We start from the raw sequence: 12383 nt of genomic DNA on the forward strand, positions 1-12383 counted from the left end.
GCTGTTGCCATTCAGAAGCTGGGCTTCTGCTGGGCTTTCGCTGGCTCAGTGATTGCATTACAAAGCCTCGTAATCCTGTTATTTTATCTGGCAGGTCTGTATTTTTAGGCCACGGCTGTTAATTGTGGGAGCGAGGGGTACAGGGAAATGCAACCTGAGTTCTCCTGCCTTTAATCCATAGATTTAGTCCCAACAGTGGTGGACTGCTGCAGAGTTAAAGGCTCTCTCCTCTCTCATGCAGACCTTAAAGCGAACCTGTGCTGCTGTGGTCTCCTCTGCTTCAAGCTACCCTCTACAGAAAATGCTTCAGCCTCCTGCCCATGCTGGCTGCTCCGTGTGCTGCATGTCACCTCAGTACTGACCTCGGGGAACTGCTCTGCGTCCAGGAGTAGGGTCCTCAGCAGCATCAGAGGCCCTGGGGAAAAACTGAATGCTGTCCTCTAGCAGAAGAGGACACAGGAATCTTGTGGCTCTACTTTCTTTGATGTACAGAGGAAGCCCCAACAGAGAGGGATGAGGTAGCCTGGCTTCCCAGAAGTTTGATTTAACTAAGTGCAGGAAAGCAGAACCTCCCTTCAGTTCAGCCAGCTGTCTGTCTGTCCCTGGGCAGCAATACTACAGCTGGTGAGATAAACCCACTTGCCCTGCCCCTCTGCAGCTCACTTCTAAATAACTGTGGGGAGTTTCTGCCAAGAAAGCTTCTCTATTGTTCCGATGAGTAAGTGGAAAGAGCAAGATTTGGGTGGATGCTTTTACGGTAATAGCTTGACTAAGTAGGAAGAAATAATAGGGCAGAATTAAGATGTCACTATCAAATTTAAAAATTAAATAATCTTTTAATAAGAAACTTATTAGTTTTACAATAATAACTTCCATTAGCTAGCAGCATCACAGAGGCATGTCTCAAGGTTTGAGGAAGAACTCGGTTTCAAATTCAGGAACCATCTAAAATGAAGGCTTTTCCTGAGCACTGCAGCTGAGCTTCCCTTTCAGGGCAAGCACTAGATCCAGCTTCTCTGCACCTGGTCCTCCTTCACTGGCAGGGACAACCAAGGTAAGGGGTGTGGTGCTGTGACACAAAAAAAGAGAGGGGGAATGTTGTTCAGGTAACAACTTAGAAGGGAACTTAATTTAATTCCACACTGTGGAAAGCCAGGGACTGAGAAGAGCTAAGCAGCCCTGGTGTCTGTTTTAGTGGCTACAGTCCAGCTCGCTCTTGTGTAGAAAGGCTGCGTACAACCACTGCCATGGCAGAAACTACAGGTGGACTAGATCCAGTGCCATTTTCTCTGCAGATTCAGTTTCCCAATGCTTCCTTGAAATGTTTAGACTATCCCAAACTGCTCAGCAGAAGAGCAGCTGAAAACAAAGGCTGACACCAGTAGAGAGGCCACCTTTCAAAGCTGGTTGAGCCCTTGCTGCCCAGGTATGTAATGCATGCGTGAGGATGGTATCCCTCGGCAGGAGCAGCCTGCAACCAGCCCTTCCAGAAAGCACTTAACAGACTTGTTTCTATATTCCAGTTCCTTTCAGCCGTAGTTGCTCCTGTAGCAGCTCACAACCCTGGACCTTTCAGGCTCTCAAGAGATGTCCATCCGGGCTCAGTGGTTTTGAGGGCAGGTTTTCCTAGTGTGGCCAGGCTGGTGGCAAATGCTACAGGTCCGTGGTTTCTTGGCAGTTGCTCCCGAGGAGAGACTGCTTGGTCTCTTGGCTTTACTTCCCAACCCTCTTGAGTATTCATTGCTGCCAAAGTGGTTCAAAGAGACATCTCCAGAAGGCCCTAGAGAGAAACAACTTGCATTTAAGTACCTTTGAAAATGTAAGTAGGTGAAGAACAGAAGACAAGTTGAAAACGGCGCGTCAAGGATTTCACTACCCCAGCCACTCGGATTATTCCTGAATCTGCACTTGGTTCGGATTTGTCTAAACTGTTAAATGTTATCCATTTGTCTTGCAGCATTAGAGAAATGTGGGAACAGAACAGGGGAAACTGCTCTGCCTGGTTGCATGCTCTGGTCTACAGCTGAAGTGGAAACAACAAAACATGCCAGAGGAAAACTTGCTTTTCAAGTAGTTTTGAAAACTTGATTCTACCCCTTTAGGCCCAAATGTCTAAAGAGGAGGCCAGTGTTGAAGATCTCTCTCAGACCACATCTCCACCTCTGTACTTTGCTTACTGTCCCTTTGTCTCAGTGCTCTTTCTTTTGCATCCTTATTCTGTGGGGGGTTTTTTGTTGGTTTGTTGTTTTTTTTTTATGGGTACTTGTTTTCAGCATCTTTCCACAGCAGCCACACTCAGTTTCTCAGCTCCGATCAAAGCTTCAGAAAGACTTGGTCTTTCACTGCATTTCTAAACTAGGGCAGAGGGAGTAGCGCAGTTTCCCCGGTATGACAGAATGGGGTTTAAGATCTCCAAAAGCGGTGCCATCACTTCAACTCTATACCAAGTCAGTAACAGCTCTCACAAAGCTGAGCACCGTAATTTGGGAAGAAAAATTCCCAAACAGACTGTTGGAAAGAGTGCTGGGCTTTATCTAACGAGTCACAGACAGAGAGATGCTCAAGCTTACTGCACGTAGAAGCAAAGCATCCTGCTCGGAGGTCAGCAGATGTGTGCTACGAGGACATAACCTGCTAGCACTTGGAAAGGTAAGCCAGACTCAGCTGTTACAAGCAACATTTGAAGTGCTATAATGCTGCTGACAGATGTTCTAAAGACAAACCTGAACTCTGTTAAATGTATGAGTTGCTACAAGAGCTGTCATGCTGTGGTAGCATTACGCACGTGTGAGAAGTGCGTTCGGTTTAGCTTCAACAGCCTCCAACCCTTGCGTCTTGCCCCAAGCCCAGCCTTACCTGGTGCCATGTTTTCATCTGCCCACTGGAAGAAGCCACACTGCTGCTCTCGGGGTTTAGAGCAGGTGTGGAACTGCCGCCCTTTGTTGGGCCCGTCCTTTTGTACGGTACGTGTGACGGCTGGCTGGTCGCACTTGCAGACTGTGCTGTCTCCTGAATTGGAGCTGTTGTTTCCAAAGAGCTCTGGACCTCTCCCTCCTCCTGGGCACTGAAATCCTGCTGGGTCCCTTCCTGCAAAGGGCTGGGGCAGCGCAGAGCCTCGCGGAGCTGTGTTGCTTCTGTCCTCTGACTGCTGATCAGCCCAGAGAAAAAAATTGCAGGTACCGGTGCTGCATTTGTAAAACTGCCTGCCTCGATTGGGCCCTTCTTTGCGCACAGTTAGCAGCAGGGCTTCGTTCCCACAGTTGCACACCACTGCATTGTTCCTGTCATCTGGAGCAGCTGAAGGAGCAGGCCTGGCTGTTCTCGCTGAGCTCAAGGAGAGTAGATGTCCTGATGCCAGGTTTGTGGTCCCCTTCACATGCCTGTTTTCACCACTAGCTCTGTTAAAGGAGTTGTTGACCTGCGAGTGATTAGCTTGCTGGCTGGCTGATGATGCGGGCTGGGATGACCTGTGTAAATACTTCAGGTCCAAGAGCTCTTTTAGCATGTCATCACAGCCTCCAATGCAACCAACAAACTCCAGGGGCATCACGGGTGGAATGCTGCCTCTCTTGAATTTAAACTTCAGTCTAAAAGGAAAGGAAGAATGAAAGTCTCCCTTCAATTTGGACTGGATTTTTTCTTTTTTTTTTTTTTCTTTTTTAAATTCTGCTATGCTTACACCAGTTTCCCCAACCCCTCTTCTTTCTATGTCCAAGCCACGAGAGTGCTGCTCCAGCTTTCCAAGACTGGAATGGAAAATGGTTGCCCAGCCTAGCCCGTGGAAGTCTCTGGCCCTGACGGTTAACACATAATGTCTGAGGGGTTGCATTTCCCCAAGGGATAACTGGTACGACCTACCTGTGAACTGGATGCGGTTTACACACAGCACAGACGCTCTCATCCCTGGTCACGTCCAGCACGAAATCAGGAAACCAGACTGCAGTTTTACAAGCTGGATAGCCCATGCAGCTGAGATAGAACCTGCCGTGGGACAAAGGCACCAGATGAGGAAAAGGCAAAGTCAAGGCAGTCACTGATCTGTTCTCCCATCTTCTCAGCTGTCAGAAATTGTCAAAACAATTTTTAAGGGCAAGTACATACTTGAGAGAGGTTCAGCTGAGTCCACACAGCTTACGTAGCTGGTGGAGTTAGCTAGCTGCAGCCCAAGTTCTCATGCTTGCTGCAGAGGGGAGGTAAACAAACAATGTCTAGAAAAAACACAAACCAACACAGAAAGCTACTTTGTACAACAGGGAAGATCACCAACCCGCCATTCTTCTTGGTCTTCAAGACCATGTCATTGTTGCAGTGTGGACACTTCCGAACGGAAACGGGCATTGCTGGGTAGACCTCCTCTTGCTCTGCAACTTCTGTGGCTTCTCCAAAATACTGAGCCAGGGCCTCATCCAATCTATAAAGAAACAAGCAGAGCATCCTTTGTGTCTCCTCTGCAAAGAGCACTGCATTGCATTAGCACCTGCTGCCCTCCATGCAGCCCCTCTGAGCTTCTCCACAAGTATGTTGGTTCAGCACCACCACTCTGGAACAGGCTAGGTGTGGGTACAACACAAAAAAGGTCAGTGCACATTGCCATCTCCTTCAGCCAGCTCTGAATTTAATCTTAAGGGTTTAAACTAAGATGAGCAGTTAGTTGGCACTAACTCATGATGGTGTGCCAGGCTGCAAGTCATCCCTTCCCATGCAAATGCCTACACACACTGGGCAGTGCTCCAGGGAAACAGTGTAACAGGATCCCGCTCCAGGCTGTGCCCCAGGTGAGAAGCCAGCACCTCCCAGAACAACAAAGCGAACAGAAGAGGGCAAAGACAGGACTCACTTGTTGGCTCTGGCCACAGCTTCGATGAAGACTTGCTTGTACTTTTGGACCTGCTGCTGCAACACTGCAGATTTGTCTTTCTTCCCCTCACAGATCAGTTTCAGATCAGCCTCCAGCTCAGCTCGAAGGTCAGGCTTGGACATCTCGTAGCCCATGGAATCATAGCCTGAGGAACATACCACATGGTAAGCGAAAGGAAGGAGCAAGTAAGGAACCTGCCATCTTCCTAACAGGCGCTGCCCTTACCTTCAACCAGCCCCATGCCCAGGTGGCCTGGGAGGAACCGCTGATCCGCTGTAAGGCCCACGTACATCCGTGTCTTGATTGTCTCAATGTGCTCAGCGTGAGTGGCATCAGTCCCTGAAAGGAGACAGGTTGTCAGTCGAACTGGGTGCCAAGAAGTGATTTCCCCTGTGCCTAGTGCAGAGTGCAAGGTGCTAAAGGGACAAGGAGACAACTTATGGTCAGGAGCAGCTCCTCATGTCCCACACGTCCCAGGTTGCCCTCATGTCCCACTGACGCTGAGGCCAACAAGTGCTGGCAGGCACACCCTGGACCCTAAACTGCATATCTCCCTAGATATTGGAGGCACTCCGTGGACTCCTCAGGATCTTTGGACTTTGCCCACAGGTCTCTACTATCCCTTTGTTCTGTACATTTAAGTGATTTCTTATCTAGAGTGACATTTAGAGAATTTCCTACTCTGAGAATGGGACAGAACTCATGTTAGAGAAGTTGAGAAGAAGCTTATGAACAAAGCTCTCCCAAGAGCGAGAGGCCACGCTGCCAATACTGACCAATGCCATGTTTCTCCATGAGAGCAATGAGATCCGCTTCTGTGAGGAGCAATGGAGGGCTGGTTTCCCCATCCACCATCTCCACTGTAGTGGGTTGAAAGCGAGACCCTTTCTGATACAGTGGGATAACCTGAAGGGAAGGAGAATCTCTTTGAAACTGCCTTCTGGTCCCTTCGCTGAAGACAAAATGTCACACTAACAGCAGGCCAGTGCAGTAATAGAGCAGCACCCTGTTCTGGAGGAGATCCAGCCTCAGGGTCCTCAGGATTAGCCAGTAATGAGCTGCCAGAGACACCACGGAACAGCAACTGCAGCTCCTCTCGGTGAGTAAAGTCAACGCTACTGCCCTGTATGGTCTCTGCTGCGGGTCAGAAGGGGAAGAATTTATCCAAAGCTGGCACAATAAAGCTGCAGAGGTTTTCAGCAGAGATGGCTCTGAGTGAAACAGCCAGTGGGCCAGAAATTATCAAAGGACATTCTGTAGAGGGGTCTGAAGTTGACAGTGAAGTGCTATTTTAAACTCCAGGTACTTTAGCCTCTCCCACGTACATTATTCAAGGGTATTACCTTATCACTCCACTTCTCATAAGGATAGACTTCCAGATAATTCCGGGCCAGGATCATTAGTCCCTGAGCAATGAATCGCTCATTAGCAATGTCGATCTCCACAATTGTTTCCTGTCCCTTGGCATCTTGAGAGCAGCAAGCCAAAAAATGGCGCACGATAAATTCATATAGTCTCTGCTCATTGCCCTAATATCAAACAGAAAAAGAGAGTCAGTGTCCTCCTGTGTAAATGAGGTGTCAAGAAATATTAGTGACATCTCAGGTGACGATACTGTGCTAAGGACCGTATTATTAAGAATTCTATCTTTATTTATCAAGCAATACAAACCATCCAGTAATCTGCCTTTGTTAAACTGACCTGCAGGTTAGCAGTGTATTTTGTGGGGTGAATGGGAGGGTGAGCCTGATCTGATTTGGTTCCACTCCGAGGGGTTGGCCCACCCTGATCCAAAATCCTCTGTGCAAATGCTCCCCAGTTTGGGTCCTGTGTTTGCTGTTGTACTAAGGTAGAGAGGTTCAGCTCCTTGGGGAAAATGTTGGTCTCAGTTCGGGGGTAGCTAATGAACCTTAAGAAGAAAGACAGAAGAGCACTTTAAGAGGTCCTTCAAGATGCTTCCCCTTTTGGACTAAAGGCCATTTACTTTTGAAAGAGTTAAGTTTACCAAGCCATGTCTTGCTTTCTTACCCTTGAGTATACAGTTTTTCTGCTATTCTCATAGTTTCCTTTGCGTTTATTTTCAGTTTGCGGGAAGCCAACTTCTCAAGTTCCTGTGTTGGGAGGAGCCAGAAAAAAAAGAAGTATTTGTGCATAATTCATAGCAGTGAGTAAAATATCTGTTCAAAGCTTCTTTCAGATAAGTCCTTTCAGCATAGTTCAGACGTACCACAGTGTCCAAGGGCAGGGGCCTCCATTTGCTCTTTGGCTTGCTCACAACCTCGACAACAGTTGCTGCTGGATCCTAAAGACAGAGTAAGCAAAACGCAAACTCTCCTTTAAGAGTTGACACAAACTGTTCTTTAAATGTCTTGAGCAAGACGGGTGCAGGAAATATTTGGCTGATACTGGATTATACAACTATTTACAAGCTTTCCTACCTCCATACACATGTGGTAAAGGACCAGGCATGCTGTGTGATTAAAGAGCCGGTTCCTCTTCCAGTTGAAGACCACACTGCCATCTTCATGATCATGTGTCACTGTGTTGAACAACAGATCTAAGTGATATAGGAGTAATACAGTGGAAATACAGCAGAGGCAGTGGGGCCACACTATTGGGAAACCTTTCAGTTCTGCTTAGTGGTCATGGCAAAGGAAGAGGAAATCACCTCTGCAGCATTGTTTGTTTGTTGCCCTGATGGTTTTTCCTTTCTAAACACATCAAGCCCTTTAAGATGGAGTCCAGGACTCGCTTTCCCCAAGCATACCTTTTATTTTATAGAAGGCTTCAGGAATAAAGGCCTGGATGGCTTTAAAGCGTTCCACTACAAACCCCAGTGTTGGGAACTGGCAGCTACCATAGCTGATCAGCTGATCTGCTAAAATATCAGGGAAGATCTTCCGGAGCCTGAGTGTCTGAAATCTGGTGAAGGCAGCACCTGAAAAAAAAAACCAGACACCAGAACTGAGTAAGACAACATTGGAGGAGAATCACAACACTTCAGATGGTCCTTTTTAATACTCTGAGTATTAATTTTACTCTAATTTTAACACACCAAGTTGCAGAAGCCTGTCAGTGCTGCATGAGCTATAAACCGAACATTTGCTTCAAAGAGCACGTTTCCAGTAAAAGATGAGATGTGATTTAGTTGCATCTGATCTAAAAAGCAGATTTACGACACTATAGATGGCATTTCTGTCTTGTGTTGGGGATAGAGTAACAGATGATTTCTAAACACCCCTTGCTGGGCTTTAACAATGTGCATTCAATGTGGTTAGACGAGAAGTGAGGAAGAGCCTGATGGATGGCTATCTTGTTTGTTCACCAGTCTAAGGGAGTTCAAGTATTTATAGACAATAAGCTATACACTGATAACAAAGCTGTCCCCTGCCTACCTACCACGCTCTTGTTCACTTCCCTTTAGAGGAGGTGTATGCAGCAGCTCAGACCTGGCAGCCTGCTCTTATCTCTAGCATGTGTTTACATACCTATCCTGAGGTCCAGCTCCTGCCTGACGTCAACAGCATCGCTTGTTTTTTGATCTGGCTGGGTGAGGTTCTCACAAGCTGTTCTGACAGCATGAAGTGTAATCTCTGAAAAACGGGCTCGGAAAACCTGGAGGTTTGGCTTTACTGTCAGACAGAAAAAAAAAAAAAAAAGGGGAAAAAAAATTAAAAAAAAAATCAAAGAGCGAGTCAAACGTGAACAGAAAGGAGCAACTAATGAACAACTATCTTCGAAAGAGTATGGTGTCAACCTAATCTATAGCTTTCCAATAGCTGAATATATTTCTGGTCTATCAGAGCCACATATTTATCAGAACTACAGCCAACGTATTTAACCTGGACGCAGTAAGATTGAGAATACGCCTGTTGCAAGATCTGTGAGCAGCAATACCTGTTAAATCGGCACTTTAATGGAACTCAGATTGATGCAGAAGATGCTCTACGCACCAGCTTTGCAAACGTGAATTATCTCAAAGCCAATGTTCTCTCCTTCTCGATCGCAGTCAGTCCAGATCACCAGAGCTTGGCACTGCTGGACTTCTCGTTCAAGGGTTCTCTGAGATGAGAAAACAACACAGAGTGAGACACACCAAGTCACTTGCTTTGTCATTTAATTTTAGAATGACTCACTAACTGAACATGAAATGCAACATGTATCCATAGAGATAGATTGTTGCAATAACATTTTGTAATTGTGTGTCTCATGAGATTAGGCAGCTTTCAAAAGAATTGAGTAATTTATCTACATCTAACTCTGTTAAAAAGCATGGCTTGGATCAGATTTTTTTTCTGAAAATGCCATTTTTTGGTGAAATTGAGATGCAATTACCAATTCCACCTTGTTGGAAAAAACATTTCTACTTTTAGTAAAGTAGTTGTTCCTTTACTGCACTAATTGAGCAGGAGACTTTCAAAGTCACAAATGAACAATATATATAGTCTCAGGAAATGCAGGAGGAATTTGCTAAACTCTAGAACTTAGATGCTAACGACAAAGGTACAGTCCTCCTGTCTGAGACAGTATTTGTAGAATAACCTCTGAACCCAGAGTTACAGGGAAACCCTTAAAAACAACGTACCTTGATATCAACGTAATTTTCAGGGCAATACTTCTCAATTTCAGCATCAAAAAGAGCTAGAGGGTTGCAGCTATGCCTGGTAAACAGAGGATAAGAGTGTGCGTAACAAAAGCTAAAACATACGTTGTGAGATACTAACTGGTGCTGTATTGTGAGGGAGTGCTCTTCAAGTACTGGAATTAGTTCTGGGCCTCGTCTTAAACAACTTGGGAGTTCCCATGAAATGCTGAGTTACACTTGAAAGCAATAGAACCAAAAAGCAACCAGAGAAAACAGCGAATCTGGAAGGCAGCTCTAAACAAGCAACTTATTTCAAGCACAGAGAACAAAGGGGAGGGAAGCTAGAGAAAGCGCCTCGCTTCCCAGGACAACTCCTAGTTGAAGAAAGAACACAGAAACATCAATCAAGTGGTGGAATCAGTTTAATTCCTTGGGTCTTCCTTAATGTATTTTAACCAGTATTATGACTTTGGGGTTTTTCAGTGCCCTGAGGAGAGTAATTTGAAACAATATTTTAGCTACTCTACATAAAATTTGGTACTCATCACTCTGCTCTGTGTGGCTCCTTGAAGCACACAGTGTCAGTGTCCCTCCCTGCTCCCTAGTCTTCAAACTAGCAGTGCCCTGCTCAGCTCAGGGTTGAAAACAGAAGATGACAGCTCCCCTTCCTGTGAGGGGGTACTAAGAACTAACCATTTGCGAAACGGCAGCTTAAAATCATGAGCCAGTAAGTGTCCCGACACGGATGTCATCACCATAGTAACGTTCTGCAGGAGACAGAGCAAGGTAATTAGTGCCCATCGTTTCCTAAAAACTACCCACAGCCCCAAGATCTTCATGCAGTTTTCAATTTACACGGTCAGTGACACCTCCCTCCTGCTAACATAACAAGTTCTTCTGACAGCTAAATCTATGGCCTTATCCTCAGTTTTTGTAGGAAGCTCCCAATGCTAAATAGCAACATATTTTTGGCTGATATAAAACCAGAAAGTTGAAAGACTTAAAGCAACAAAACAGGTCAGGGGTTGAGCCAAGAAAAGAACATCTGACTTTTCTTCATCTTTGGACAAAACATCCCTGTCACTAGGTATGTGTTTTGTAACTTCTGACAAATGGCTTTTAACGATTAGCATTTTGCACTTCTCTAATCTAGCAGTAGAATGAAAGAAAACTCTACCTGGCCAAACATCTGGTAGTCATATTCGTAGATCTTGTTGAACTTGGAAAATCCTTCTCGCTAGAAGGAAAAGGAAAGTTGTTGAGTTTCTGGCTTCTAACAGAAACCAAACGCATTCCACCTCACTTCATACACGCCGTTATGGCTGAGCACAGAGAAGCACGGGGCAAGTGAAAAGCAGGTACTGTAGCTAATAGGAATTGCAGCAGCGTGAGTGGAAATTGCCTGTATCATTTATGGAGATACTGAAATGGTGCTTTCCGCCGTAAGAATATTTTAAACCATGTCTGAAGGGGATGCGAGGGTTATCTCGCCATGGATAGTGACAACAGTAAAGAACAAATTTGTTTAATGGGGCTGGCCAGTTATATTCCTGACATTCAACTGTCCTGCTCCAAATGACAATTAGTGTGCCAGCTCCAGGTCCCCAAGACCACTTTCCACCTAACTGAGACTCGTGGAAGTTTCTAGATTGGGTATTTGCTGCTTTTTCTACAGAATCAGGATGATACCTTCCTTGACTGGGACTGTCAGTGCTCAGGTTCTCAGTCACACCTTTCATTCAAATATAATTCTGGTCTAGAAGCACCTTCTAGTTCCTTACCTTGGAAATACCAAGTAATTATGCAAACTGTTAAAGGTCACAAAACAAAGCAGCAGAGAGGAGAGATCTTTGAACTCGCTCTTCTCCAAATGACAGACCATCTTTGCTTTATTATGTGAACTTCAGTAAACCCCTGACAGTTGCTGACACTGCAGAAGTGGTGCTTTTTCACTGGGAAATACACGCCAACAGATAGTTTCAGTTCCTGAAGCTTTTCGTGTATGCTTAGGAACAACACAGGGAGCCCTCACTCTGGAGCTCACTGCCCAGAGAAGGCAGTCTGGGCAGAGGGAGCACAGCTGGGGATCTGAATTCTAACAGGACTTATGTCACAAGGAAAAGGGGTCCGAGAGTCCCAAATACATTTGGGCAAGCGGTGTTTGTCCACAAAAGAAAGCTGTTCTTGTAACCTCGCGTGGCCAGAGGCAAAAACAGTGCAAGATGTTGCACGTGCTGATGTGAACTGCCTGTGCCAAGCTCTGCCAAGCACGCTGGGGCTAACACACAAGACACAGATGACACCCGAGACCAGGACTGCACTGCACGCTGGCCCTGCTGAGCTGACCCTCTCCAGCCAGCTAAGCCAGACCACCTGTATGCCTCTCAGCAAGCGGTAAGGAGATGCGGTGTATTCCTACCCGTCGCATTCTGCTGTTGGAGAGCAGATCTGCAATCCCTCGGGCAGCATCGTTCTTCTCGGCCACACACAGAACCTTCCGGATCCTCTGCAGTGCCGTATCCTCCGCAGCCCGGGAGAAGAGACGCCAGGGCTGCGGCAGCATCCTGACCCTCGCTTGAAAGTTCATCGCAGGAGACGGCTAAAGCTCCGGCGGAGCCAAGGCATGCTGCTGCGGCCTTGTTCTGAGGCCGGATCCTGCCGAGGATGGAGAACGATCGCTGAATACCCCCAGGCCGCCCCCGGCCCCCTCAGCCCTCCCAAGGCCTTCCGTTAGGCCGGGGATGGCCCCCGCCCACCAGGGCAGGGCAGACCCCCTCCACGGCTCCTCTCCCTCCCCCGGGGCAGCCCCCTTCCCTCCTCTCCCTCCCCCGGTTTCCCCCCGGCCGAGCTCTCCTCACCTCACCGCCCTCACTCTGTCGCAAAAAAGCGGCGGGACGCGGCGCGGTTTTCCTTCACCGTTACGCCTTGCCGTAAAGCGCC

At 46.9% G+C, this 12383-nt stretch overlaps 1 protein-coding gene across 1 annotated transcript; it reads right to left on the reverse strand.

Annotated features, from left to right (window-relative positions):
• Positions 1–811: 811 nt before the first annotated feature.
• TOP3A (DNA topoisomerase III alpha) lies at positions 812–12380 on the reverse strand. The gene is made up of 20 exons (XM_069810428.1): positions 12302–12380; positions 11863–12098; positions 10621–10680; positions 10137–10210; positions 9444–9519; positions 8812–8920; positions 8347–8490; positions 7626–7796; positions 7297–7397; positions 7086–7160; positions 6887–6969; positions 6560–6767; positions 6202–6387; positions 5635–5764; positions 5084–5197; positions 4838–5003; positions 4268–4411; positions 3859–3981; positions 2857–3587; positions 812–1780 (listed from the first exon to the last, which is right to left on the reverse strand). Exons 2-20 carry the CDS (start codon positions 12028–12030, stop codon positions 1602–1604), a joined length of 3042 nt encoding a protein of 1013 aa, XP_069666529.1. The 5' UTR covers positions 12031–12098; positions 12302–12380; the 3' UTR covers positions 812–1601.
• Between the last annotated feature and the right edge of the window lie 3 nt (positions 12381–12383).

The sequence above is a fragment of the Haliaeetus albicilla genome, chromosome 22 (genome assembly GCF_947461875.1).
Source record: "Haliaeetus albicilla chromosome 22, bHalAlb1.1, whole genome shotgun sequence".
Classification (NCBI taxonomy): Eukaryota; Metazoa; Chordata; class Aves; order Accipitriformes; family Accipitridae; genus Haliaeetus; species Haliaeetus albicilla.

What these genes read in the sequence shown, in the direction of transcription:
- TOP3A (XM_069810428.1), bottom strand. Translation starts at nt 12,030, where the DNA reads ATGAACTTTCAAGCGAGGGTCAGGATGCTGCCGCAGCCCTGGCGTCTC. An exon ending in AATTCACGTTTGCAAAGCTG is followed by an intron (nt 8,491 to 8,811) that starts GTGCGTAGAGCA and finishes TCTGTCTGACAG; the next exon opens with TAAAGCCAAACCTCCAGGTT. An exon ending in GGAGCTGGACCTCAGGATAG is followed by an intron (nt 7,797 to 8,346) that starts GTATGTAAACAC and finishes TTTTTTTTTCAG; the next exon opens with GTGCTGCCTTCACCAGATTT.